At 36.3% G+C, this 27,885-nt stretch overlaps 1 protein-coding gene across 11 annotated transcripts in view; it reads right to left on the bottom strand.

Annotated features, from left to right (window-relative positions):
* The window catches only part of NTNG1 (netrin G1), a 156,113-nt gene that overhangs the window by 25,784 nt on the left and 102,444 nt on the right, over positions 1 to 27,885 (bottom strand). For 2 of the 11 annotated variants that reach the window (XM_065072458.1, XM_013368017.3), the window contains exons 5-9: positions 24,018 to 24,044; positions 14,150 to 14,215; positions 12,200 to 12,259; positions 7,408 to 7,575; positions 1,685 to 1,822 (exon numbers count right to left, since the gene is read on the bottom strand). In XM_065072458.1, the coding sequence (XP_064928530.1) occupies positions 1,685 to 1,822; positions 7,408 to 7,575; positions 12,200 to 12,259; positions 14,150 to 14,215; positions 24,018 to 24,044 (459 nt within the window). The remainder of the gene's footprint in view (positions 1 to 1,684; positions 1,823 to 7,407; positions 7,576 to 12,199; positions 12,260 to 14,149; positions 14,216 to 24,017; positions 24,045 to 27,885) is intronic. The other 9 variants (XM_065072461.1, XM_065072462.1, XM_065072459.1 and 6 more) reach the window with 9 other exon arrangements.

Consider the following 27,885-nt stretch of genomic DNA (forward strand, 5'->3'; position numbering starts at 1 on the left):
TGCCTTTTTTTTTTTTCTTTTCTTTTCTTCCCCCCTGTGGTTCATGTTACTACAATATCTCAATGCTTCACAAATTCTGCTTATTTTGCTGGTATCTAGGGTAAGGTATGGGGGGTGATAATCTCCTTCTGCATAAGTGGTACAAGGCAGAAGGATGTCTTGTGATTTCTGAGTGCTTTTTTTGAGATACCTAAGATCTGATTTTTCAAAATATTACTAAAAGAGAGCTATGAGATTCAAAACACTACCACTCCTGCTTTTTTCTGCAAGTGCTCTATAATCTTGTGACTCAAAACTCAAGTGCAAGTATCCAGAAAATGAGAATACAATTAACAACCCCATGGGAAAAGTATGGTTTAAATAACCTGACAAATATAAATGGGAGCTTTCTGGCAGAAGCTGAGAAAGTCCAATTTTCTCGGGTAATATTTAATTCTGTTGCCCACACAAACTTCCTTTCTCTTCATGTACTAGCTTCAATGTTAATTGGGTAAACACCACAGTCCGAAATTCCTTATTTATTGGTTTTCTTTCCAGATATATTTACTGAACTGTCACAAACCCAGATTTTCTGCTTCAGAGGTACTTATCACTTGGAAAGGCAGCAGTAATCACTAGTTTGTTTTGTTTTGTTTTTCCTGCCCCTCCTTTTTGCCATTTGTTGTTGTTGTTTTTGTTTGTTTGTTGTTTAAATTTCTAATATTTGCATTTGTTTTAGAGCATTTAGGCCATTTGTGTGGATGTAAAGCCAATTTTATAATAGTTGGCTTATCGGTGTCTAATTACATTCTGTTTTGTGTTTCTCAGTTAAGAATCAAAAGCAAGCTCTTGTAAAAAAATCTCTTTTTTATAACGTGTGTGTAAGAATGCAGAGAGGCAGGGAGAAAAGGTGAAAAACAAACATGAGGGGACTCTCCAGATTTTCTGGAAGTAGATACTTAAAATGGTTATAAAGAATTAATCTTAAGAATTTACTACAAAATGCATTTGCAATAAAAGTCCAATCCTGTACATACCAATGTGATATTTCCACTCACTTATTTACAAGACCTGTTAACCAGAAGAGAGCCTTAATATGCAACTAGGCATTGAGACTACATGTGCTCTAGCAATATTTCTGCAAATTTTCAGCTCTTATTTTTAAGGATATTAAGCATACCTTCAATTTTTTTTACTTTTAGCTTTTGTCTGGTTTCATTATTTATAACAGGTAATGAGCCAGTGTTTTGCAGTTTTATTGTCCAAGGACATAGTTTTAAGTTATAAAAGCATAGTTAAGTCACCCAAGCAATTGAAGTTTAGTACAGAAGAAAGTGAACATGCAGAGAAGTCACCTTTTGTATTTTAGTAAAAATTTTAAATTTGGAGTTAATATCCTGATGGTTTTGTATACAAAACTTATTTCATAGCTGGCAAGATACACATACTGATATATTACAGTGGGAGCTCCTCCAGGCGTTAACAAGAGAAAGAGAGACGACAATGAATCCCTATTGAAATAAATGGATGGCACAGTCAACTTACTGTCCTCATCTGGAAGCCTCCAAAGAGGCTGAGGCATGATGTCATCCTTACAGCTCATAGAGCATTTTGCTCATTTTCTGCTCTTAAGTAGCTGCACGTGACAACATACAGACGCAGAGGCAGCAAAGTTGCAGGAGAGGGGCAACTCTGAGTTACTTACGTTGACAGCCCAAGCTGTGCCAGATATATCCCGGCAGACATTTATCACATTTAGGCCCTGATGTTCCCTCCTTACACTCACAAAATCCTCTGTCATTACAGCGATCATGGACTGAACCAAAAGGGTTACAATAACAGTCTGCAGAAACAAGACAACACATACACACTGGATTCAGGTCCACATATGGTGGTAATTCATTCAATACCAATAAAAGGTGCACTTCCAGCACTAGAGGTAAAGGAAGACTGTCTATTAAGGATATCTAGAGTAGTGAATATAACTAATATAGGTCCATTTATTTGTTTGCATATGTCATTTCAGGAAGAGACATTTTACGATGTGAAGAGAAAAAGTAAACAGAAGAGGTGTAAAGGCAGAAGATACCATGGCCTTTCAGGATAACTGATTGTAATAGATTCTCTTTTGGTAAGAAATTTTTGACAATTTAATGAATATTAGAAAAGCTTTGTATAGTATGGATATATCAAAGTGCCATAATGGTAAAATGTTTTGCATTATTAAATTAGGCTTGTTTATATTACTCAATATTTTCAGAAGTGCTGAATGTCTTTACAGGGCTATAGAAATACACTTTACTTATTTCCAAGATAGTCTTCCTTTATAGTTTTGAGCAGTATAATAATTTCTGTGGATAGTTGCCATTAAATTGATGAGATTGTATTTATCAGTGATGTTAATAAACCTTTTACGTATTCCACAATGAAAAGCTTGAGGTGAGAAATAACGTAATGCAAAACTTATCAGAACTGGCTTTATGCTGCCATTTTCATTTCTCTCACCTCCCAGTGTGCAGATGGAAAATGCAGTGAGGCTCATTTCCTACCGCGTATTTTCCATGTGTATTCACCTAATAAAGAATGGCTAGGGTAACCCATTTCCTCCCACAACACTTACTGTGTTGTTCATTCACAGCCCTTCAATGCAATTACAATATCTGTGTTCAGCTTCCAGCTAGCTGAACAAAGAAGACAAGACAGTAGGTAGCAGAGCTCATTTTTGGCACTCCTTTGGTTTATTTATTACTTTTTTTTTTTTTTTTTTTTTAATTTTAAATGAAGGGCTGATTCTTATCTGTATGCAGACCCATGTAGACCCAGAGTAACGCTACTGCCAGTTGAGATCACAGACACATTTTGGCAGCATCTGATCTCTGCTGCTGTTGAAGGCAAAAGATACACAAATCGATTCCTGAATCTGGGCAACCTGCTGAGAGTCTGGCTTTATGTCTGTGAATCAGTGGTATTTTGATGACTACCTTTGGCAATTGTTCCCTAGCATTAGGTTAAACCTCAGCAATACTGTAAACAAAAAAAAAATGGAGTTGAACTTGGAAGGAAAATATTAAAAAAAATCCAATGGAAAAACTATAACAGGAAAAAAAATACCAGGAAGATATTTGTCATCTGTTGTCTCAGTGTTTATTAATTATAAATTACAGATGGCACTTCAAACATTTGGCATGCTGAAGAAGAATAGTTACCTTTGGCAAACAGAGTTCCACAATAATAATAGAGTCAATTAGCTAGGAACATTCATTAATGAAGTTGAAAACTGACATGCCAAAAATACTGTGCAAGGCTGAGGAGAATTATAGCACAGTGAGTGCCATTTGAGAAGCTGGCAACTCTGGTGTTAATCAAATGCATGAAATGTTGATGTAAACAGGCATAGAACTGAGATACATGTTGAATGCAGGAAGTAAAATTTGCTTGAAGAGTGTTTATAGAAAACCTTGAAAGACAAAAACTTTGGAATTACATTAGAAAATAGAGGGCCTGATTCTTATACATTAAAAATAGCTTAGTTGGACATAATGGAGTTACAGTGATTTAAACAAGCGTTTGTGAAAGAAATCTCTGGCCTGTGATGTTGAATGTGATAGATATATAATATTTTCAAGAGAACAAGAACCTGATGCTGAACCAGTGAAAGCTTTCCTACTGAACTCTACCATATAAATATGTAAGAAGTACCAGGCCCATCTTGTGCTGTTTAAGGGAAAGTAGATATTGGAAACAAAACTTAAGCCAGGCTCTTTAACAAAAGTAGTGTCGAATCAGAACACAGACTCAGTAACCTTTAGTAACTGAATCTAGCCTTCATCTTTTCCAATACACATTTGATACAAGAAATATATAACCTACAGAGGTGCACTGAACACCTGAGCCTGTTGTCCAACACAATATTGCAGGCTGTGGAACACTTGCTAAGAACTGTCAAATACCCAAGACCTTGAACAGCTCAAAAGCCACAATTCCAGTGTTCCACATGGAGGCAGTATCTCCAACGTCCTTAAACAACAGGGTATTAAATAACATTAAATGAACATTCCCAGATCATCATAGTAAGCAGACCACACACCAGGTTCCAGGGTGGGGAAAAAGCCTGTACATCTGAACTGGGAGGGAATTTTCCTCCTAACCTACATCTGATGACTGTTTGAAGGATGTGAAGATGACAGTAGCAGTCATCTGTTGACTGAGATTCACTGTATCAACATGATGCTTCCAACAAAACACAATGAAAATAAGTAAAGAAACATGTGAAAATGGGCTGAAGCTTGCAGGCTTGCTGCTTATCAGTCTGAGCTGACGGTGGCTACAGGACAACCCTCAGGGTTCACTTAACCATATATGTCATTAGGGTATCTGCAGGTCTCACAGGTATTAATTGAAGCTTAAGCCTAAGTGACCGCAAGGTTGGCTTTCTTATAAGTGTGCCACTGATTACCATTTCAGGATTTATGTCGTAAAACAAAGGAAATATTTTATTACTCTGGGTCTACTTGGTGGTTTCCATGCTATCCATGCTTGCCAGTGTGTATATTCACTGAAATGAAGAATTATTAGAATTTTATCAAGACCTTGTAAAAAGGAAAAGCTCTTGAAGTTGTTAAATTCTTTTTCACTGTAAGCATGTCAAGTGAATTATTTTTAACTTTAAAATACTTTATTTAGAAACTGCAATTGCCCATATAAGGTAATTTTGCAGTTAACTGACAAATCCACAAATTTCTGATGTTTCATTTTAGGAAATAAAATTTATTTTTCTTCCAAAGAAATTAAGGGCAACATGAAATTAGATTTAAGCCCACTGTATACAGAGTTGCATTTGGTTCACTGGTAAAAACCTTCTCAGTATTTCAGTTCTTTGTAACTTGTTGGTTTTAAAAATGAAACATTTTACATTTTCTCCATTTAGTTAGTACCAGCTAAGATTCAAAGATGTGTTATCCATGTACTTACCACAAATATTTATGAAAACTATATAAGCAGGTTTGATAAATCAGAGCCAAAGCCCTGTTAGCTGCCATTAAACTAGCTTATCCAAACATTACTCACTTTTCTACATATATGGCTAAAGAAAAAAAAAATTAACCTGACAAAATGACTTTAATACAGGAATAGACTTGCACACGTCACTAGAAATAGGCTCATTAAAATGTTCATGCCAATGTTCCACTTGTACTTAAAACCCAAAACACCACTTTAAAACTTAGAGGAAAAAGAAATGAGCATTTCCAATAGAGCAAGACCCTTTGTGCTTGACATAGAAGGATGGTGAATCCATCAACTCTCTCCGAGGTGAAAATACTCTACATTTTCCCTGATTAAATCTTAGGAGCCCCAGTCCAGGAAAGCACTTTAAGCACAAACTCCTCTGTTTTCTGAAACTTAGGTATCTGCTTCCCTTCGCAGACTTTAAAAAAGAAGTATAAGAAAGTCTTCTTAGGTTGGCAAATTGGCTAGGATATGTATATTTTGTATGCAGTATGATCACTATGTTCCTGAAAACTGTTTTAGTCCAACAACAATATGATTTATTTACCTAATCTGTAGCAAAGCTGGGTTTGATTTTATAGTCACCTTGCATGGTATGATTCTTATGGGAGCCCAAGCGAATTCTGCTTGCATTAAAGTGGGAAAGTCAGCAAATGCATCACATTGCCTTTTTTTTTTTTTTTCCCCTTATTTTAAGATTCTTGTTAAATGAAAGGTTTTTAAATTCAATTTCTGCAGAGTCTGGGCAATTTCGATGTGCACAGTAATTTTACTAAGACATTCTAAATACACCACTTGCAAATTAATTTAAAATTTACTTATTTTTGACTCCTGGTTTATTAACTTCCTTGCCTTACATAGCTGCAGCTGCTGTCTTAGCACTTCAGTGTACAGGAAAAACAGCTTATTGAATGAGCTGATGAAAAATCCCAAATACAGTAATTTATTGTCACATTCATGAAACCTATTTAGGCAGCTGAAATTATACAGATCTGATGTCATACTAATGATGTCCGTCATCTACATCAAACAAATATGAGGGACAGTGTTTTTTTTTCCAAGAACGTTTGATTGGGTTAATCTCCTCAGCACAGTCATAAAAAAATCATGATTTGTCTATTAAAGTTCTTATTAGCTCAGACTAATTAATGTTAAAGGAGATCATGCATTTTCTGAATGTGTTACCAAGTAAAGTTAAAAGAAGGACATGGGAAATGAAGTGTGTGGATGGATCTGGGTGTTTACCACAAAATAAAATGTGAATCTGTCAAGCTGCAGACTGAAAAAAATCGCAGCAAACTTTAGTTTCTAGCTTGAATCTCAGCAATTGATTGTAAAGAATATTAAAAACATAATTTATTCACCCATAGTCTATTTTGGCATGAAAAGATCTTAGAAGTACTCATTATTTTTGCTTCCTGCAAAATGGAAAGAAAAAAAAATCACAATGAAAATCCAGAACAGGTTCTACTGATGCTTATGTCCATGGGAAATATTCTATCACGAAATTCTCCACCTCTGTCTGTTATTAGACCAGTGCCTTTTGTGGCTGCCAGTTAGCTACCAGCCATTGTTTGAGGCTTCCTTCATTGACTACGTTCAGTCTTCATTTAATGTGTCCTAACTTTTGCTATGTACTGTCTGTGGTGACATGATAACAATGCATATTCTTTTAGTGTCATAGAGATCTTATATTTTTTCCTAATATGCTTTTCTTATTATGTTCTGACATTTTCTTATATTCTGCATTTTGGATGTCTGTAGTAGATGCTAGGTCCAATGCACTGTTTTCATCTAGGAATCCCTTTTCTAAATCGACATTGTGTCAAACTGATCTGACAAATTCTGCTGCCAATTATGGGCATAATTTCAGTTTCTCCTCGAAGGAGAAGGGAGGTAATGGTACACTTACAGCCCTGTGCCTGAGAGCAGAATTAGCTGCAACATTTTTTTATGAAATGTAAGTGAATAAAAGGGGTTGATAAACACCACTCCCCATTTCCTCCTTATGCAGCTGTCAACTTTTGCAGGTCTCCAGGCAAGTATTCAAGAGTCTATACTAATAATTCTGGAAGTTAGACTAGGAACGGGTATATTTATGACTCAACCCTTCAGTTTTCATGTGTGCAACTCTACGGTGGCTCCCTCCTGTGGAAGGACAGCACAGCCAGTTTCTCATGGGCTTCCAGGCCACCTCTTCCCAGGACTCTTAGCCAGGGTGGTTCATTGCACTATATAAATTCAAAATACCTCCTTGGGGCTACAGGGGCAATGAAAATGAGGTGAAAAGTCTACACAGATGCTCTTATCCATTGAAAAAGCTCATTGTAGCTCAACTGGCAAGAAAGCAGCAGTGGTCCCTAGCAGCTGCCAGTAGCTGAAAAGGCACAGAAGAAAAGCCGCAGTTATCCCGGGACTGACCTATGCACACATTTTCATCGTCCAGCTCTGCAGAAGCATTTCTGAAGTAGCCCAGCCTGCATAACTCACAGTGCTGACCTCTAGTGTTGTGCTTACAGCTCACGCAAATGACCGTATTGAGCAGCTCGATGTAACTGCACCGGTTGGAGTGCCCGAAGCATTCACAGTCTTTCAAGGAAGAACAGAAATGTATACAAAATGTATACAGCAGCAGAGTCATAGCACATTACATGCTTAGTAAAAATGAACCATGAATAGAAGTATGAATGAATGGCACATACATGTTAATCAATGTAACATGGACAACAGCAGATGTTTATCTGCAATGAAAGTGAAGTTTGTTTCAGGCAGGTTAGCGTGACCCGACGACCATGGCATGACGTCAAAGGTTGGCTGTTGTTGGCAGAGCTGATGGAACTGAAGCATTTGCAGTTGTAAACCTTTCAGGGGTACTGGAGGCTCAGTTTCTGCTGATAGAAATGCATACCTTTTGCAGTCGAGATGAGCATAAATCAAGACATGGGGAAAATCTTCCTCAGATTAAAAATATTAAATGCAGTAGACAAAACTGTCAAACTTCATCATGCTTAAATCCACACCCATACGTAAAATGAAAGCTTTGTTCCAACATAAATAGTGAATATACAAAAACACTACAGAAATTGGGGTATTCTAACTGGTAGGCACCTCGGGAACCAGATTGTTTTATTTCAAGACCAAACAAATCTGTATTTTGACAGTTTTGGCCAGCACCTCCTAAAACAATTTACAGAGAAGAAAAGGAAAGAGAGGTGTTATTTAAGAGCTCCTTCTACTAAACTGTAAGCATTAACCCATTTTTATATTCTGAGATGAAAAACAATTGGGCTAGAAAAGATCATGATAACTCTGAAATGTGTACAGAATAGAAAGCATGAGTACTGCAGCCATCTGAAATGCAGCTGATATGACAGCTGCTTTTTAAAAACCTCTTAATTAAACAGAGAAAGCTAGTATGTTTTAGTCTTTAATCACAAGCAATGCTTGGCTTTATGCAGAAAGACATAGAAATTAGAAGTGTACCAATATAATTAGAGAAGGCACAGCTATGCTTTGTGTACAAAGCTTGTCTTAGTCTGTTCACTCAGCTCTGAGTCTGAGCCCAGAATGAACGCAGGAAAGGTTATTAGGATGATCAGAGAAGTAGAGAGCCTATTTAAAAAGTGAAGACTAGGATAATTTGGCTTGTGTATTCCAGGAAACTGAATACAGGAGATATCACTGGGCTATGCATACATCAAGGAGATAGCCTTCTGCCCTCCTAAGTGAATATCTGCGCCAGTGGACAACACTGGCATAAGAACAAATGGATGTTAACTGGCCATTGAGAAATTTCAGCTGGAAATTAGGAGATGGTATCTAGCCATGAGGGCACTGGGCTTCTCGAACACTTCCAGTTTGTAGCAAAACCACTGATACTTTAGAGATGTAGTTTATTAACTGATAAAAGAGATTATGGAATGTTTCCTGCAGCAATGGAGTACTGGATGCAGTGACTTGGAAAGGTTTCAAGGCCTTGAAGTTAACTTAACCTGTAATTAGATAAAGCTGTAGCAGAGCATGTAAAATATTTCCATATATATGCCAGGGGCCAGTCCCTGTGCTGCCTTTCCTGTGGTATGCTGCTGAGTGTGTGGGGCCACCTCCTGAGCCCATGGACTGCTGGAATAGGGTGCCAAATACAATATTTGTGCCTTTCTGTATTTTTGTGAAGGAATAGAAATGCACACCTAATACATACATTTCTTTGGCTGTTGTCTGATGTAGTAGACTGTAAATGGAGAGCATCTTTTCTTACACTGTACAACAGTTAGCATAACGTGTTTTAGTGTTCGAGAGCTGCCTTTCTGCTGCCAGGAAACATTAATTCAGTTTACATATAAACATTTAGTTAACATACATGCATTCTTGTTCTCTTTAGAGTTATGTTGCTAAACTGATGTTTTGTGGTTCACACCAACCTGACAATTTTGATGCCTGTAACTGCTGGAGCACAATAAAACATTTGGTGTATCAGTATGTTAACACTTGACATAATTGAGTGGGGAGGAAAAAAAGTGTTAATGTTTGTTGTCTTTGCAGCTGGTTGGTATGATTCAGCATCTCAGCCACCCAGCAGCATTTCTCCCCTAGTATACCCACTTTGCTTGAGTGAAAACTGTGTGGGGCAGAAGCAACAGATCTAAAAATGGAAACGCACTAGCAAACAGGAAAAATTATTACAATTGTAAGTTTTTATGTATTTGTTTTTTTAAATAAGGAAGACTGGTTAGTGATAAGCAATCTGATCCCTCTGAATCTCAGAATGTAGGTGAATTTAGAAGAAATAACATACCTTGTTTTTTGAATCAGTAACAGGCAGCAGAATATTACATTTTTATATTTCAAAAATATGCAGACTATATAGAATTGCCAGTAAATCAGCATATACTATGTAGCAGAAAGAAATCGAGAATATTCTGTGAATGAATGACTGCACTACTTTCACCCTGAAACTGTGATATGACCGTCAATAGTATTACTACTACACATAAAGAGTCATTACAAAAGCACAGGAAACAAAGCTGCACATAAAATAACTCACTCTGATCCAAGTTCTGATTTGGACTGAAGAAACTTCTAACAATTATGAGGGACTTAGTTTGATGTACACACATGTTCCTAAATGTATACAGAAGGGCTACTTAGGTTCAGATGTGGCTCATCAACATTAAAGGTTAGCAATGAGACCAATTTTTATACTTGGTTGCACTCCTATGGGTATTGCTCTTTTGTAATAACTGTGCTGTGTGAAAGAAAGCCTTTGTTTCGAAGTTAGCTTATACTAAGATACCAGAAAGCTACGTGAGATGCTACCCTCAACCAGTCAGACATAACATGTAGAATTGTATTCAGCATCATGCCAGCTGGGAAGGTAACACCTGTCAGTGCTGTATGGCCTTTCTAGCTTATGTGGTTCATCTTAACCAGCACGCCAGGAGCAGAAAACAGCCTGCTTATGGACTTGTCAGAAACACAGCTTAAGGTTTTTAGGTACATGTCTCTGGCTACCAGCCCAACCACTTTCATGCACTGACAAAGTAATGAAATCATTGAAAGAGATGCGGAAGTATCAAAATCGGGCTGCAAATGGTTTACCAACAATGGAGTGACATGAGCTTACAGTGGTATAAAATGCTGCTTTCAGTTTTGAGTACAACATGTCAGACAAGACACAGATAAATTAGAGACAATTTAAAACTGAATAACAATAAGGAGTAAATTGTTTGGAAAATAAAACCTCAGAAGAGAGCTAAAGATAGGTTTAATGTGAGGGAAAAGGGGAGAAGAGATAGCCATGTTAGATTTGATAATTGTCTTTGGATGATTTAGGAGTTGACAAATCCCTTGCCAACTCACAGAAAGATTGACTGTATGATCCTTTAAAGACAATTTTCAACACAATGATTCTATTGCAACAATCTTGATCCCATTGTAGAAAGCATGATAAAATTACCTATGGAAGGGAGGCTCATAAAGAAACTGATAATTTACATGTTTTGTTTCTATAAACTGAATACCTTTTTCCCCCATAATAATGCTAGGCATTTTCATCTTTGAGATGACATACTATTGTGCTGGGGGCACAAGGTTCAACTGAAGCTTCAGCTGCAACCAATAAAACATGAAACATAATCACATGAAACAATAGTAAAGACATGGAAGGGAAGCATCGCTTTTCAACTAAGACAGATAATGCATGAAACAGCTACCACTGTCATTTTCTAATTAAAAGCACAAAAAGTCTTTCAAGAAAAGTGTATTCAGAAATCATTATATTTTTTCTTTTTTTATTTTCCAGTAACTCTGTGTTTCTCCTCCATACACTAACAAAAGGTAAACAAAGGAGATTTCATTGTAACCTTAGAAATGACCTGCTTCATAACAAACAGTACAGCTTGTTATCAGGATCTCATCAAATGCATCAAACTAAGTTCAAATATTTGTTAATATCCCTTTTTTTCTTAATATATATTTCATGAATAATGAGATATTCACAATAGCTACAGAAAGACAAAACATCTTTATACATACTCTTTACAGATAATTTGATGAGGAAAAACAATGAGAAGATCTCAGGGTTCAGACTGTGAATGACAGATATACAAATGACACAAGTTGCCTGTAAGAGCAAATATTGGCATCCTTCATTATGCCCATCTAATTCCATTGTTTTGATAAAACACTGAAACATCAGTTCGAAATGTAATGCCTGTATTCTGAATTTGCACACTGTTACAATAAAATGAAGATGTAAGGCACACTTACAACACACTAAAAGACATAACTATGCATTACACTCCGTGGCATTTATAGACACTTTTCGAGGATATGGACAACGTTTTTTAATGTATTGTTTGCCCTCAACTAATCTGCTTATGTATCCTTTTGTGCAATTTATGCATATCAGTGAGGAAAAAAAGACTCTAACAAGCATATCCTTTCTAGGCAGCAATCTGAATAGTCACATTCATACATTTAACTCCCTTAAAAACAAATGCCATGTCACCTTACATGCCAACAGTGACTGTCGAAGAAGCGTATTTATTATTTTATTTGTATGGTTTATGTGACTTAACACTTCTGTTGTTAATGAAGATGCCTCACCAGTAAGCTGATGGGTACACTTCACAGATATTCCAGATTCATACAGTGCAATGTTTTCACAACACAGAGCACTATGGAATCACTGTATGAATCCAAGAATTCCTACCTCTCTTGTGGTTTGCAACTTGAACAGAAGAAACAGTTGACATAGCTAATTTGGGAGCAACTGGATAGGTAATAAAATGAACAGTAAATTAGAAAAGGTATCACATAGGAACAAATCAAAAGATAAAAATATTTTCTAACTTTTAAATTAACTTTAACAATGGCTACTATTTTATAAGGAAAGAGTGAAAGGGAAAATGAGTTATATGCTATCAACTATTGAATCATTTGAGCTATAATATCCAAGATAAACGGAACATAACTCACATCTAGACACTTCAACAGTTTTGTGTTAGAGGCTATTTGATGATTTCTCCCAATCCATGACTAATGACTATATGGTAACCAGAATGGTCTGCAAAGGGTTTTGTTAAATTTACATGCATATTTTTTCTGGCCTAATAGCATAAACAAAGAAAACACAATAAAATAATGTTAGGAATAGGCAGATTTCTGTAATTATTCTCTTCATACACTAGCCTTGACTGGAGTATTTAATCTACAATAAATGTTAAACACTGCAACAGCATGCTCTAACACATAATCTGAATAGAAATGCTTTTAAGCTTTTCTGTTTTGTGTTCCCTAAAAAAAAAGAAAAAAAAAAATTCCTAAACCTCTTATTTTTGGGGGAGAAACACTGAATAGTAATTTTGTGCTGTTCAAAATGTATTTTGCAATGAAGTTTTAGATCCCAAGCAGTATAATTAAGCTATGAAATCCATGAGAAATGCTAACTATCAGTGGGAATGTTTTGATTTAAAATTTCTGTGAATAATGTAGGCTACTCTTTACAGAGAGCAAAGGAGCAGAGATCAATCTGAGGTTCGTTTTGTTTGTTTAAGGAACACATGCAAAAGCTTGGAAAATATAATGCAGGCTAAATGAAGTTATCTGAATACTAAGTATCACTTAATCAGGGATATTTCATTTAAAATATCTGCAGATAATGCAAACTAAAGTATGTTGCTAATCCTTACAGAGAGCAGAGATCAATTAGTGTTTTCTGTTTTGTTGGGCACATTGAGACTTGCATATATAACACAGTAGATTCTATGTATATGTTTTAATATGGACACTGTGATTAATAGATTTAACTACCGCCCTTCCAATGCTATTCCCCAACAGATTCCCAGTACATCTTGTTCAGTTTAGTAGCTATTTTCTAGATCACCTTTTCACTAATTTTATTCTCCATTAGTATGTGTTATAGCACAGAAAGGACACCCTTTAAGAGCCAAAGCAAGCCACAGGCCAAATTTCTGCACAGTTTTTTTTGGAGCAAAGGGCAGTAAATAAGGAGAACAAAAGGATGTTATTTTTTATAATGAACAATCATTTTGAGATGTGAAGTATAGCTGAATACAACTTCAAATAATAAAGCATCTTACTTTTATTAGTCATCTTAAAAAGTTGTTCTGTCTCATTTAATGCTAATCAATATGCCACCGCCTGTGAGTAATCTTTTGTGTGTCACTCACACTGCAGACAGCTGTGAATCTGTCCTGCAGAGAACCTGCTTGTATTGCGGATGGCAGGCAAGCTAAGAATGCCTCTTAGCTCGTTTTGGAAAACAAAGTGGAAACAAGACATTAAAATGTGTTTGATGTAGACAATGACAATCTTTCTCACTCAAGAATCTCAAAACTTGCTCAAAATATAGAGTGTTGTCTAAACAAGTCCAACATTATCTAGAGTTTTCTACATATCAGTACTTATAACCTGTGCATCTACTTTTCCAGACTTTTTGCAGTGATGATGTGCATAATCTGAGTGTTGGAAGACTTTTCAGGTAAGATTTTGTTTATGGTTATTTTCTCCAGAATAGTATTACTTAGCATCCTAAGAAAAATGATTTGGATTATAGTTGTTACTATTTTTGCCACCATGTGGGACTTCTTGAAAGGAATTTTGGTTATTTTAGACCACTAGGAGTTTTACAGCATCCTACCTTGGTTTGGTTTAGAAACCTCAAGGGAAGAAATATTCGGCCATATCCTATCAAACTTTGAAGGATCTGCATGCATCAGGAAAAATCAGGTTTTGTTATTTACATCTGTTATATTGTTCTAAACAGGCAAGCATATGGACAAAGACATAGAATACAAACATCCACTACTGGACTAGTCTAGGTTGCACTTGAGCAGTACATGACTCCACAGTGAACAAGAAAACAAGCAATTGATGACTCCCAAAACACCAGATGGACATAAAATATTGTGCATAGCAATTTATCTTCTGTGGTTTAAAATATAATTTTTTTTTGGTGAGAAGATATCCTAGACCAATATATGTGATTCTAACACCAGAAACAAAACAGGAACATATTCTGTTAAATCTCTGTAGAGATAAAATGACAATATCAGACAAATACGGATGTCTTACCAAAGATGTATACCTTACCATAATATCCTGGTTTAGGGCCTTTTGAGTAAATTATATTTGTGTTATCAGAAGAAATACATTTACCTGTAGAGAGGGCTTTTTCTTTTCCTCTCCCACTTTGTGTATTGTGTCTGTTTCCTATCACCTCTACTATATATTTTACAGTTTGATTTTTTTAATAAGAACATTGAATGATTCCATTTCTTAAAGGCCCTACGTAATGTGTTACCTACACATAGAAGCATTTTGTCTCTCAGCAAAATAATTAATTATGTTACTTTATAGCTTCATCTCCTTTGGTCAATGTGCTTCAGGGATGGGGTAGTGGGGAGTGATAATCCTTAGCAGAATGGAGCTGGGGTGATATAAAGGGGATGGGGTTGTGGAAGGAGGAAAGCAAGCTTTTACTTGGGCCCTGATCTAGGAAATGGTATTTATACTCTCCTTATCTTTCTGTTATAATCTTTCATCTGTCTAGGTTTGAACATCAGATCTGGACCACATTTTTATCATCTTCTGTGAGTACTGCAGTGGTTGCATCCCTTCTGAGCTGAGCAGAGTCTTTCTTAATTGTCACATCAGCCTAAATAGTGGTGATATTAGTTGGGAGAGAGCTATTTCTTCATTTCTCCATGCAAGGAACTTGAGCAGTGCGCAGATTGGAGTTGTCACAACCTGGTTGCCATTAAGGGTCTTCTAGGTCTTTTGGAATAAGGTGTGTTTCACTGTTATGTCCACCTTAGCAGAAGACCTGCAGGGATGCTATGACAAAAAGGATTTCAAACATCTGATGTGGAAGAAGGACATGATTTTTTTTCCATAGTATCTTCTGACCCATTTGTTAAGGTGAAGAGAAACCAGCTGCGTGGGGATGGCTGTCCCAAAAGTGCTCCCCTACAGGGAACAATTCAAGGAAAGGATGATGACCTGTATTGTGCCATTTACTGTCTGTAATTAAATCAGTCAAGTTGTGATGTAATCTCATCATTACATCGTATTCTTGCATTTTTGTGCTTTACAGTCAAGAACATGGGAGAACGAAAAACTGAGTCAGTGTGGTAGATTCTCAAACAGTCTACGTATCGATCAAAAATAACTTGCCTCTACTGGTCAGATCCACCAATTCACACACATAGGAAGTGCAAACACAGTGGGCAGATTGTATGACAAAAGGTATCCAAAAGTTGTACTTACTGAGGTGGCATGAGAACCCTAGCCCACTGAAAGACTGTAATTCCATGCACCTGAGACACCACATTCCTCCTGGAACACTGACTGGTTGTGTTAAAGAAGTTTCAAGCACACACAGACAAATTACTTGCACAGTTAATTCACTGTTAAAGTTTTGGTAGCTTTAGGAACACTTAAGTTTGACCTAAAGATTTTAAGAAACTGGACATTAGAGAATACATATAAAAATCAGGAGCTAAAAAAGGAAAAGCAATCTTTATTAACTAAATTGTCCTGTTGTCCCATGACCCTTTTTCTCTTTCAGCTATCGCACAACATCAGGTTTATTGCAGAAAACCTGTAACATTTCAAATCGGAGCTTCCAATATCCTGCTTTTGTTGTTGAATACTGTGTAGCACACCTACTCCAAAAATTCACATGCATAATAGTCTTCAACTGGAATGGCCTAGATATTACCAGAAGTAATAGCATCAAAGCTTTGTAATGCCTTAGAACTAACCCTCTGGAGTATCTTTCATTTAATTCACTATAATTCCTATAAAGGAAATAAAATATTTCATATAATCTGTTTAATATAATCAATAATATTTCACATACAATCTTATACTGATGATTATTTCCCCAAGTAACCTTGTCTTGACCAAATACAATCATTGTATGACAGCAAAATCAGTGTTTCATATTTCTTACTAATCCTATAAACGTTATAGATCTGTGCTCATTTTTGCAAACTTACTTAAAATGGAGGTTGTGACTTACTGCAAAATAATTAAAAATTCCCTGACCCTTCAAATTAGATTACATAGAGCTGAGTTTCTTAATGAACACTCAAAACAATAAAGAGCATGTTTACAGTGCCTGAGGATTACCAATTAATTATTATTAGTAGTGATTATTACTAGTTATTAATGATAATTATAACCATCTTAGAAGGGACTTCTAAAGGTCATTTGTTCCATCCTTTACTTATAGCAGGGTCAACTTCAAAGTTAGACGAGGTTGTTCAGAGCCATATCCAGCTGAGACCAGCTGCTGTCTTCAGTGTATCTGGGCTGCTTGATAATATGGTTTATGCTCCTAAGGATTTAATGCTTCTATTATGTGCCTTGTTTTTTTTTTTACACTTTGGTAAAGATAGTATTTTTTTTTCTTAAATCCTTATTCATGGAATGTATTAACATCAAGATTTCTTGTTATCAAGGCTTTTTTTTTTTATTTTGAAATGTTATGTTTTTATTATCATTATTATTTAAATGGAGAAAACTTAAAATGCTTTATCTACAAAGGTAGGTGGAGATGTCTAAGTCAAAGAATGTTGACTTCCATTCCCACAAGTATATTGGAGCACATGAGTCATCCTTTGAACAGACACTAAGAAGATTCATTTAGCAGCTAGTTATTCTTTTATAACTTGTGAAAATATTTCTAGTCCTCAGTGATTACCACTAGAGTTTTATTTACAAAGAAGGTGACTCAAACCAAGCTTTTCCAGAACAGTTCCATGTATGGACACTGTATTCTGTAATTAAAGTAATTATTTGCCAGAATAGTTAATGAATTTTGGTATCGGTATTCTAGAATATATAGAGATCTACTGTAATATATTCGATGACTGTCATTCTGGGCAAACAAGGCTACAAAAGGTGAAAAAGAGGTTCCAGAAGTACATTTTAGTGTTATTATTTAAAAGTGAAGCTACTGTAGGCAACTTTAAGAGTAGAGGTATGTGAGCTATATGAGAGAGCAGAAGATCAGATATGGTATTTTAAATTTGCATTGGAAATTTCTGCATTTTTTCGTTACTATTGTTCCAAAGCTGATTATATCCAGAAGATAACTCTTGGGAAAAAAAATAAATCTTACTTTCAGGAAGTAAGGAGAAACTGATTGCATGGTATTTTTTAGGTATATGACACTTTCCTTTTTTATTTTTTTGGATATACATTATCGGAATTGCCCATGATATAAAATAAAGTCTGTCTTAAATATTCACTGGAACTGCAGTCTGCACCATGGGCTACGTTATGTTTTCAGATTGGGGAAACAGTGGAAATGAACAGGTAGTTTCAGCTTGATTCCAACCAGACAGCTGAACAGAAAAAACACCTTTCACGATGTCAGCAGAAATTAATCAGCACTTTGTCGGTTTCTCACTGCAACAAAGTCCTGAGCTGACAGTAAAATGAAAATGCGTTCTCAGTGAGAGAGGTGTTCTTCCTTGGGGATGAAGAGCACAGCTAATGGCCTGTATGAAGACTACATTGTTGCCTGGGCATCTGCAGTCTATGGGCAGACTTAGTGTATTTTCATCTCCTGAACTGTTTCTGCTGACCTGGTCCACAAAAAAGGCATTTGCTGAAAATTACTAATACTAAATCCATAAGTCTAAAATAATGCTTATTCTGATGGCAGACAGGGAACACTTGTGTTGACAACTATCGTTCCTTAATTTATAATAACAATAAGGACCCTAGTGAGGGACTCTGATTAAGATGTTTTTTAACTTTCATTTGACTTCTATTTAAAGCACAAAAAAAGCATTAAAAATGTTAATGTAAGCTTAATGATTTTAGTAGAAGTCCATGTTTCTAGTCATAGAAAACAGGCCTTGCACCCCCTGTTTTAAACCATGAATTGAGAGCAAATATCTGCTCTAAAATACTTACGAAGGTGGGTTTAATTGTTAATGTTAGAGAAAAAAAAATAGGATTAATTGAAAAGAACACTCACTGAAATCAATGGCAGATTTAGTAACTGCTGGCATAACTGGGTATTTATATCAGATCATATTCCATCACCTATTGCAAAAATTACACTATCATTATTACAGAATTTCTATCTCATTAGGTATGGTTGAATTTATGATAACCTACCTCACATAAAATTTGCCTTTCAGCATTTTCATAACACTGCAAAATCCAACCCATCAAAAGGGAAGAAATGCTGAAAAAGTTTTTTAAAAAATCACCCCTTTATTAAGTTTTAAAAAAATATATTTGGCCAATATTAGGCAATTTTATTGGAGCAATGTAGGAAGTTTCATACCTGTTCCTTTGAAGAAAGGAGAATTCTGCATATATGTGAAGATGTGGTTGTTTTATGGCAGCTCCTCAGCCATAACAGCTTTTCTAACTGTTGGAAAAATTTAAATGTAATTAGTCCTTTATGTGTCCACTTGTCTTAGAGTAAAATAAAGTGATCTTTTTATAGGCTTAAAAAATATCCAATGATCCAGCTCTGGAAACTTTTAGATATCACCAAAAAAATCCACTGATTTTAACACATGTGTTGGCTAATTCTCAAACTAATGAGATCTGAGGGAATATTCTTAAATTGTATGTATTTCCACTAAAATGATTGCAAAAGTGCGCAATGAATTCAGGTATTTTTGGAAGGAAATATTTAGTTACTTTCTCATGACAAAAAAAAAGTAAATTATTTCATTTATAGTTTGTGGAGGTTGTTCCTTTTTATTTTGACTGATTCTGTGTTTTCCTACAAAGATGTTGAAATTGGCTGGTCAACTAGGATTATTGTACAGTAATTCACAACTGATGAAGAACAGTAAACCAAGATCTATTTTGAAAATCAGCATGCTGATTTGGAAACTTCATTCTTCCCTGTCTAAGGGACAGAAGGAGAAGAGGAGACGGTAAAGTATAGAATTGCATTTTTTCCCTGCAATTTCTTTCCAATCTTTATAGATAATTATATTTTACAATATCTATGCAGATCACATCCATTCTCTATAAACTTCTCTGAGTAACTGTAGCTAAACTTACATATTGCAAATGCAATGTGTACATATTGAAATGTTGATATCTTCTTTCCTATAGTGTCCTATCACTTGATTGTTTATTTATGGTTAAAACAAAGATAACTGTGCACTAAGCAACTTCCCACATATTACAGCAAATAAAAACGTACTGAAAAGACAGTTTGACTGATACATTGTTTCTAACTAATCAAAAATGCTGAAGGTAAACTGGGATCATCAGTACTCAACTGTATGTGGCCATGCCTACTAGACTGGTGAGAATAGCTCTTCTTATCTGTTAAAATTGGTGGATCTGGCAAAACAAAATCAAAAGCTCACCCAAATCCCACCCACCAACCCATCAGAGCTCCCCAGAGTAGTGCCAGTGGTTCCCAACCCTGCACTTGAAATCTCTCTGCACAGAGACGGTTTCTGCTCAGTGTTGGGGTCAGCATAGGTGCTCTACTTACTGCTCTTCAAGGGCAAAATCCTATTTATACAGAAGAAAACTGGCTTTTTTAATGATTCCTAACAGGAAAATAAACTATTCATGATGTCTTTTATTGGAATATTAAATTTCTTTCAGATCCAGTGTTTAAATGAGGGCATTATACCACGTAGGGTATCAGTATTTTCTTTCAACCTAGTAATGTTTTAATATAATGGAAAATCCAATTGTTAAAGTGAAAAATTCTGAGTGCTTCAAAGTATTACAGGAGGGAAAAAAAATACTGGCTTGATATTGTAATCAATTACTTAGATAAGTCGATTGCCTTTGACTAGGAGCCTGATTAGCAGTATTATTTATTAAGAAGTCAGATTTGGATAAAATTGAATTGAAATGAGAATATTTTGCTATTATGTCCAGAATAATACAGTTTGAAGACAATATTTAAATGTTCTAAGGAGATAAACATCTTAATGGTCTCTCAACAGTACAGCTCTCTCTGTAAAACTTGACCTCAAATAATAATAGAAAGTAATGTACAACCTAGTTATGCATGTTTATATCCTACTGATGTATGTGAGTGTTGTGTAGACTCTAGTTCAGAGCTTGGCATTATCATGGCATTGATCCCATAACTAAATTTAATGAGAAAACTTCTTGGTTACTGCAAGGGAGCAAAATCAGGTCCAAAATACTTTGTGTTGCTATAAAACAAACAAACAAAAAATAATCCACTAGTATTTCCTCTCACAACCTTTAAAGATATATATTTACCACATTAACTTTTCATAATAAATATGTAAAACAAATAAAGCTACACACACATGCTGACACTATTTTACTTCTAGAAAAATACCTACTAGATCTTTCAAGGTTAAGAAAACAATAATAGTGGCCATTCAGATTTTTTTTCACTTTTGTGTCTTGCATTTGTTATCATTAAAAAAAAAAAAAAATGTTCTCTTAATTTAAAATTGGCTATAAAGAACAACAAAAACATAGGACCAAAGCAGAAAACACCATTTGATTATTATGATTGTATCTTGCACTGCGGTGCACGGTCTGTCTCTAAACTCTGGCTCATCTGCCACCAGTCGGCTTTAAGGTGATAATCACCCACACAGAGCTATTTGCACATCACATCTATCCTATCCTGTATCTAATTATACCCTTTATAACAAACTGCTTAGCATAATTAGTGGAGATATGCTTTACAGGAATAAAGACAGAAGCTACAGTTTAGAAGATTCAGCTTTTCAAAGGCATACATGTACAGATTAGTAACTTTGGTATTTGGTTACAATAATGAACATTTTGATGCTTTAGTCTATGTAAAATTGGTTCAGTCATTACTTTAGCAAATACAATAATGTAGTTTTCGGAATATTTACATACTATATATAAGCATTGTTGAAAATTAGGAAGTGGTTTTGGGACTCATTAATTGCAAACACTTTCACCAGTATTTTTCCAGACATGGCTGAAAAATGCTGAAAAGGCCAGTGCTGGAATCAAGAATGCTGGAAATGATCAAAGAACCTATTATTCAACTGATAGACAACAGCAGGTACAAATGACCTTAATGGGAAAGCTCTGATTTTTTTTTTTTTTTTCTCTTTTTCTTCTAGATGATCAGAAAGGATGTTTACTTAATGACCACTCTTTCTCTGTGTTCAAACTTTAGTGATGAGCTGCTTTAACACAAGATCCTTTGAGGTAAAAAAGGAATAGAGAATGATATGTGCACACAGGTAAATATATTTAATTTCTTGTTTCTTGCTTTCAGTGCAGTCTTAAATTGTTAAATGAACATCACTTGCAGTGGCATCTTCTTTGTGTGCTGGCAGTTTAGTCTTGATAACCCCCTGCCCCAGTGCCATCCTCCTCCTATACTAGGAAAAGCTTGAAGCACACAGAAGCCAATAACCCCCTGTTAGTGTTTGCTGCCAGGCAAAATAAAACCCAAACTGTATCTCCTGAGAGTAACTTGGAGACTTCCTGTCCCCAGATGGGGAAAAACTCTGCTGATATGAACACAAACATCATATTAGCATAGACAAAAGAAGAAATCATGCAGAATCCATTAAAGCAGCCACAACTAATCAATCTTGTTTGGTTTTATGTGTTAATTGTACTTCTGTAAAATTCTCTTAGAGACTAGGAGAAATTTAAGGGTTCTATCCTTGTTTAACAATAATTCTGCTGTTTCTATTTTATAGGAAAGGTCTTCAGAACATTGTGCGAGTAGAACTATTTTCTCCCTGAGGTATTTAAGAAAAAAAATACATGACAAAAAAACAGCAGAGTATCAGTATTTACTTGTGCTCATGAAGAGATGCTCATGTTTCACCCTTTCCAGATAGGCAAAGAAATTTGTTGAATTTTACCTCATATTATTCCAAGACATTTACAGCAGAGTAAAGATAAAGCATAGACTTGCAGAAACTCTTGTATTTCCTATGGAACGTTAAACAGAATTTTCTCCATTTGTAACAGATAAACTGTACTAATCACCCCAGTGTAAAATACAAGGAGGTCAACAATGCATCCTTTCAGGTCACCATTGTTTAAAAGGTATTTGAGTTTCCCTATTAAGTTTTCAAAGGCCAACATCTGCTGATGCTCAGAAATGGTAGATGTGGTGACAAAGGCTGTATGGAGTGTGAAGTGATAAAACAACCATAGAGTCCATGCAACACAGTACTAAGATACTACAGCACAAACTCCAAAGAGCTATTTTCCCATTCATCCCTTTTCTGCTATTAATGGCAGGAATACTCCTGAGGACAGTGATATAAACTTCTCTTTCATTTAGTTCATTTTTTGGCTTATAAAATATGTGTATAAACACAAGGCTTTGAAAATAGCGTATCACTATGCATTTGCAGTCATGCAGTACAAAAGGAGATACTACAGTGGGAAAACTACATTATTAAGATTGAAGGCTTTCATTCGCACATTATTGATGCTGTTTCACTATTTCAAGCTACAAAACAGATGCTGCAGCATTCAGCTGTCAAAGCTCCTCTCATTTGCAAGGAGGCTACTTTTGATGGCATTTAGCTTGCTGTCTAGAGCTTAACAAATCAGCACCATTCATGAGCTTAAGTAAACTGAGCTAATTTATAAATTGACAGACCTGGTCCTGCATCATAAAAAGCTAGGCGGTTTTATCCAAATTATTAGAAACTTTTCAGCTGGACAACAGGTATGGCAAATTGCATTTTACTACTGTGATAGTCCTGCATCACACAAGTCATGTCTAAAGCCTCTGCAAAGCTGTGGGGAATATTCTTTCAGTCAACCACAGCAGGATTCCGTTTCTGCCTCCCTGCTTTATTTGTAATCAGCTAACGTATCGTGGCTATGTGCACTTCTCAGCTATGGAACTCGGCTGGACTCAGAGCTGAGCTACTGTGCACTTAGTCCCTTTAAGTGTTCGATGTAATCATCACTTTCACTGATATAGTAGTTCTTTACATAACAGAGTTATGGTTTTGTTGTAGTTTAAGTGTAATATTTTGGTGCTTTAATTGCATACAGGAAAGCAGGACTTTTGAAGGAACACAATTCTGTTTATTTTGTGGAGCAAAGCCCAGTTCAAATGCTGCTGGAGTTAATGCAAAGATTCCAACAGATACATTGCATTTGCTAAACTACTTCATAAAAATGGTAACTCTTCCATTTATAAACTCTTCCATTTGCTCTTCAAATTTACACATACACAAAAATTAACACTATTTTTTTTGGAAAAGATGCTCAACAAATAGTGTCTTAATTCTCTGTATAACACTCAGTTTTATAGCGCTCAGTTTTCCTCCGTGATCAGAACTGATCAGAAAATCTGCAGTTGAAGGCAGATGTGTTGTCAGGAGTGACATTCTCTCTGACCATGCAACAGAGGAAGGCCAATACACAGCCCCTGCACTACAGAGCATGTTTTCAGAGGAACATCATCGACAACAGAAAGGGATGGTGGGAAATTAGATCCAAGAAGCTGAATGACAATGCAAAACAATACTGGTTTCATTACTTACTACCAATACTGGAAATACTGGGTATACCTGTAGAGAAAGAAAAAAAAGTATAGTTAGCTGTTTGCTGTGGTTCACCGAGCTGTTACATCTAAGATTCTGAAAAGTTTTCCTCCTAATTTTCAGAATATTACATCAATACATAATTAAACCAAAGCAACTACCAATATGTACCCAGTCCTTTATAAATGCAGAGTCTTTAGATTTTTCAGTACAAGGCTGCAGGGACCACTAAAATGTATTGACAGATGGGGATTTCTGGGACCTACACCAGCTCTCTGAACTTCATTAATTTCTTCAGAACAATTTTATATTTCAACTAATCAGCCATTAGGTTTAATGCTCTAGATAAAAATATCAGTCATGCATATATTATGCAGATCTAGGAGAATAATATAACCAAGGGATAGATGCATTGCTAACTGCTTTGGCCAGCTGCTTAAATCAGTTCTGTCGCATTAACTGTGTATAGCTATTTTTTTCCTCTTTTACCTGTTGGTTATCTAAATTAAGCTATAGGAAAAAAAGGTAACTGAGCGAAACGATCTAATGCATTAGGTTGGTCTCATTGACTAAGCTTCTCATTGATTTTTTCTTTTTTTTTCCTCCTCTGGCTTTCATTTCAATTCCTAAGTTGAATTAATGCAAGAAAACCATTCCAGAGGCAGGTGAACTTCGCCAGAAGAGTTGGAGCTGCTGAAGAAGAAAACTCCTCTGCAGGTTTAGGAATGTGGGATCTTGTGTTGCATGATGAAGTCCCAACATGTAGCTTTTTGTCAGGTCTGTCATGAAAGGTGTTTAGCACAAAAATATGGACACAAAATCTTTCCTGAAATGCCATTTTATTTAAATTAAATGGCATTACTAATGGCACTATTGCTAGTTGCTTGGGTTAAAGTCACAAATTACATATTGGTATTTAAATCCTGGATATTTTCATCCTCTTAGTTAAATACAGTTTGCCTTTTGTTAGTTTTATTGATCTTTGACGGCATGCATTTTACTGCAGAAATCTGTCTGTGTCTCCATTAAACATCTGCTGTACTTCTTTCAACATCTATCTTGAAGTTCCTTCTTATTGTGAGATGCTATGGACCTCATTCTGCAATTAAGCAAACTGGAGTGAAGGAACATCTTGGAGAGAAATGATATTCACTGTAAGCAACGTGGTAGAGCCAAGCTGGGAACACTTCTGACTTGTGGCATCCTAAGACAATGCTGAAGTAATTGCATTTGCAGAATGGCAACCATAACCAGGTCTTTTGTGTTTCAACACATCAGTCCTGGGGCATAATATTAGACTTGCAGCTCTCTGGTTTCAAATGCTATGGAACCAGTGGTCTGGCACAATGCTGGACACCGCACTGCAGACAGCACCTGCTGCTAACCAAGCCCCACACTCAGATGCTGTTTACAAACTTAATTATTTCTACATCTGCTGAGATTAACATGTATTGTCCAAAATTCTAGAATGATGAGGTATTAAAAGCTAAATAAAAATATCATCATAATACAACAATGCTGTTAGAGTTCTAAATGTAAAAAAAAAGTCTTTTTTCCAGTTAGGATAATGTAAGAGAACTTCTGTTCTTTTGTCTTAATTGTTAAAAAGGCAATCAAATTTTCAAATAATTTTCCCTGACGTTTCAATAGCAGCTTGTTTACATTTTTGCAAGTCATTGTAGCTGTTTTAAATTAGCAGGAGTCATTTTGCTTCATACACTGACGAAAACTGCACAAATATTAGATAAAACACAGATCCTGTGTTCTCGCACTCACACTTTCACTGTGAAAATGGTATTTGTATTTCCTCTGGGTATACTCCCCCGCCTCAAACCTCTTTCTCTCCCACACTCACTCACAAATATCCTTTCCTTTCCCTCCTGAACAGATTGTAGGAAAGGGAGAGGTTTTCCTGCAAGCCTGCTCTCCTCATTTTACTGCATTTCAAAATTTTCAATGAATTCAGTGATAAATGCTTCCTGGGCAGAGAATAATGAAAATGAGATGCCTGCTAGCCTGAAGGGCTCTGTGTTAACCTTGCAAAGTTGTCTTCAGGTTCTGTTTGAAAAGCTCTTTAGCTATTTCTGTTCAGAGTTTCTGGGTTGGTGTGATCTTCTGCAAGCAGCTTGATTTTTGAAATACCAGGTATCCCTGTGTGTGGTGAGTGGCCTTGATAGTGCACTACTTTATGTTCTTTCTGCTAACAAGAGTGAGAATGGCACTTCTAAGTTTGTATGGCAAAGAACTGGGTATGTAGGGCCACAAAGCAGGATACATTAACACTCTATAAAAACTGCACATATGAAGAGAAAATTATTCTTAGGAAGAGTGTTCCTGTGATATCTGGAGTTACATACTGAGGCTGTCTGTCAAATTCACCTGAGCTGTATTTGGTGCAAGACTCAGGTAAGGAGGCACAGGAGGTGGGATTCTGCCTTTCCCCCTCTGTCAGTGTGGCGGCAGGTGGGGGCCCCACCACACAGCTCCTCCCGTGGCACCAACGGGCTGCGGGACTCATCCCACCTCGCTGGTCCTTTGGGTGGGAACAGGTATGTTATGTGACATGGGTCCTTTCCAGTCAGCCTTCCATTGAAATCTGTGAGTACTTTGCAGCAGTGAAATGATGTGAACAGGATATAGAGAGAGATGAAGAATCCCATTACATCCCTTGATGCACAGCTCTGTTCAGCTAGACATAAAGGGTAAATAAAACCAAGTGATTGCATTTATGTACATTCAGTTATTAAACCAAAGCAATGCTCTAAGTTTTCTTCCAGTTGAAATCACTGGGATGGTTACTAATGGTAACAGTTTTATAGTGAGGAAACAGCAAGTAAAGCGTGCAAAGAAAATTCAGGGGTGGCTACTGCCCCTGAAACGGCAAACATTGCAGAAGAGTCTCTAATACTACTTATTATTTTTTATTTGACTTGAGGATGGTAGTTTGGTATATTACATGTTCACTTAAGTTCATCTAAATATACATGCATTACTTGAGAGTAAAATATCTGATGTTTTCCTTTCATATGGTCTTCTGCATCTGCTCTGTAATTTTCTCCTTTCCCTTTTTTCTAGAAATGGGTTTTAGCTGTTAGCTACCATGGAGCTGACTATTGAGAATGGTTTAAAAAGCAAATCAGATGCTAGCAAAGAAAGTAAGTTTTGTATTTCTTCTATAGTTTGTGTTGGTGTGAAACCCATAACACAAAGGAATAGCGTCAGCCTTTCAGCGAGAAGGGCCACACTGCTGCTTCCAGTCTTGGGGTGGGTCACAGCCTGCAGTCCCTTATTATCTCCATTGTCAATGCCTGACTGCCCTTCCCACCAGCAGCGCAATTAATGCAGCCAGGCTGCACTTTTTCCTGAGTAGGGAGCATGTGTGGGATGAAGGAATTATTCTTTGAACTCTGTCTTGGCTGCCATCTTTCTCATAGGCTTCTCTACCTCTTCATCACAGGCTGAACATGCAGCTGCTGTACAAGAGGGAACCATGGACAGGCTCCTGCTGCTACCAAAACACTACACCCAGCTCACAGCTTGCTCACATTTGGGGAAAAGTGTCAGCAAGAGCTTAGTGAAATATCCAGGTAAGGTGAATACAGCCCAGAGACTGAGAATTAAGACTGCTTCCTGTGAAGACATGGCAGGATACGATAGTGAATAATGCAGTGCAAGTTTAGATTCATTTTAATTGCTGATCAAAGCTGTGTGAGAGCTTTTCTGACAAAGGAGATGTCACTCTACACCTCACATTTTAACTCTTAAACAGGAACAAAATATAGAGCTGTATTTCATAGCAAAGAGTCAAAGCAGGGTTATTAATGCCACATCTGATCTTTTGCTAGAATTATCTGTGCTGCAGCATGAC

This window comes from Columba livia, chromosome 8 (genome assembly GCF_036013475.1).
Source record: "Columba livia isolate bColLiv1 breed racing homer chromosome 8, bColLiv1.pat.W.v2, whole genome shotgun sequence".
Classification (NCBI taxonomy): Eukaryota; Metazoa; Chordata; class Aves; order Columbiformes; family Columbidae; genus Columba; species Columba livia.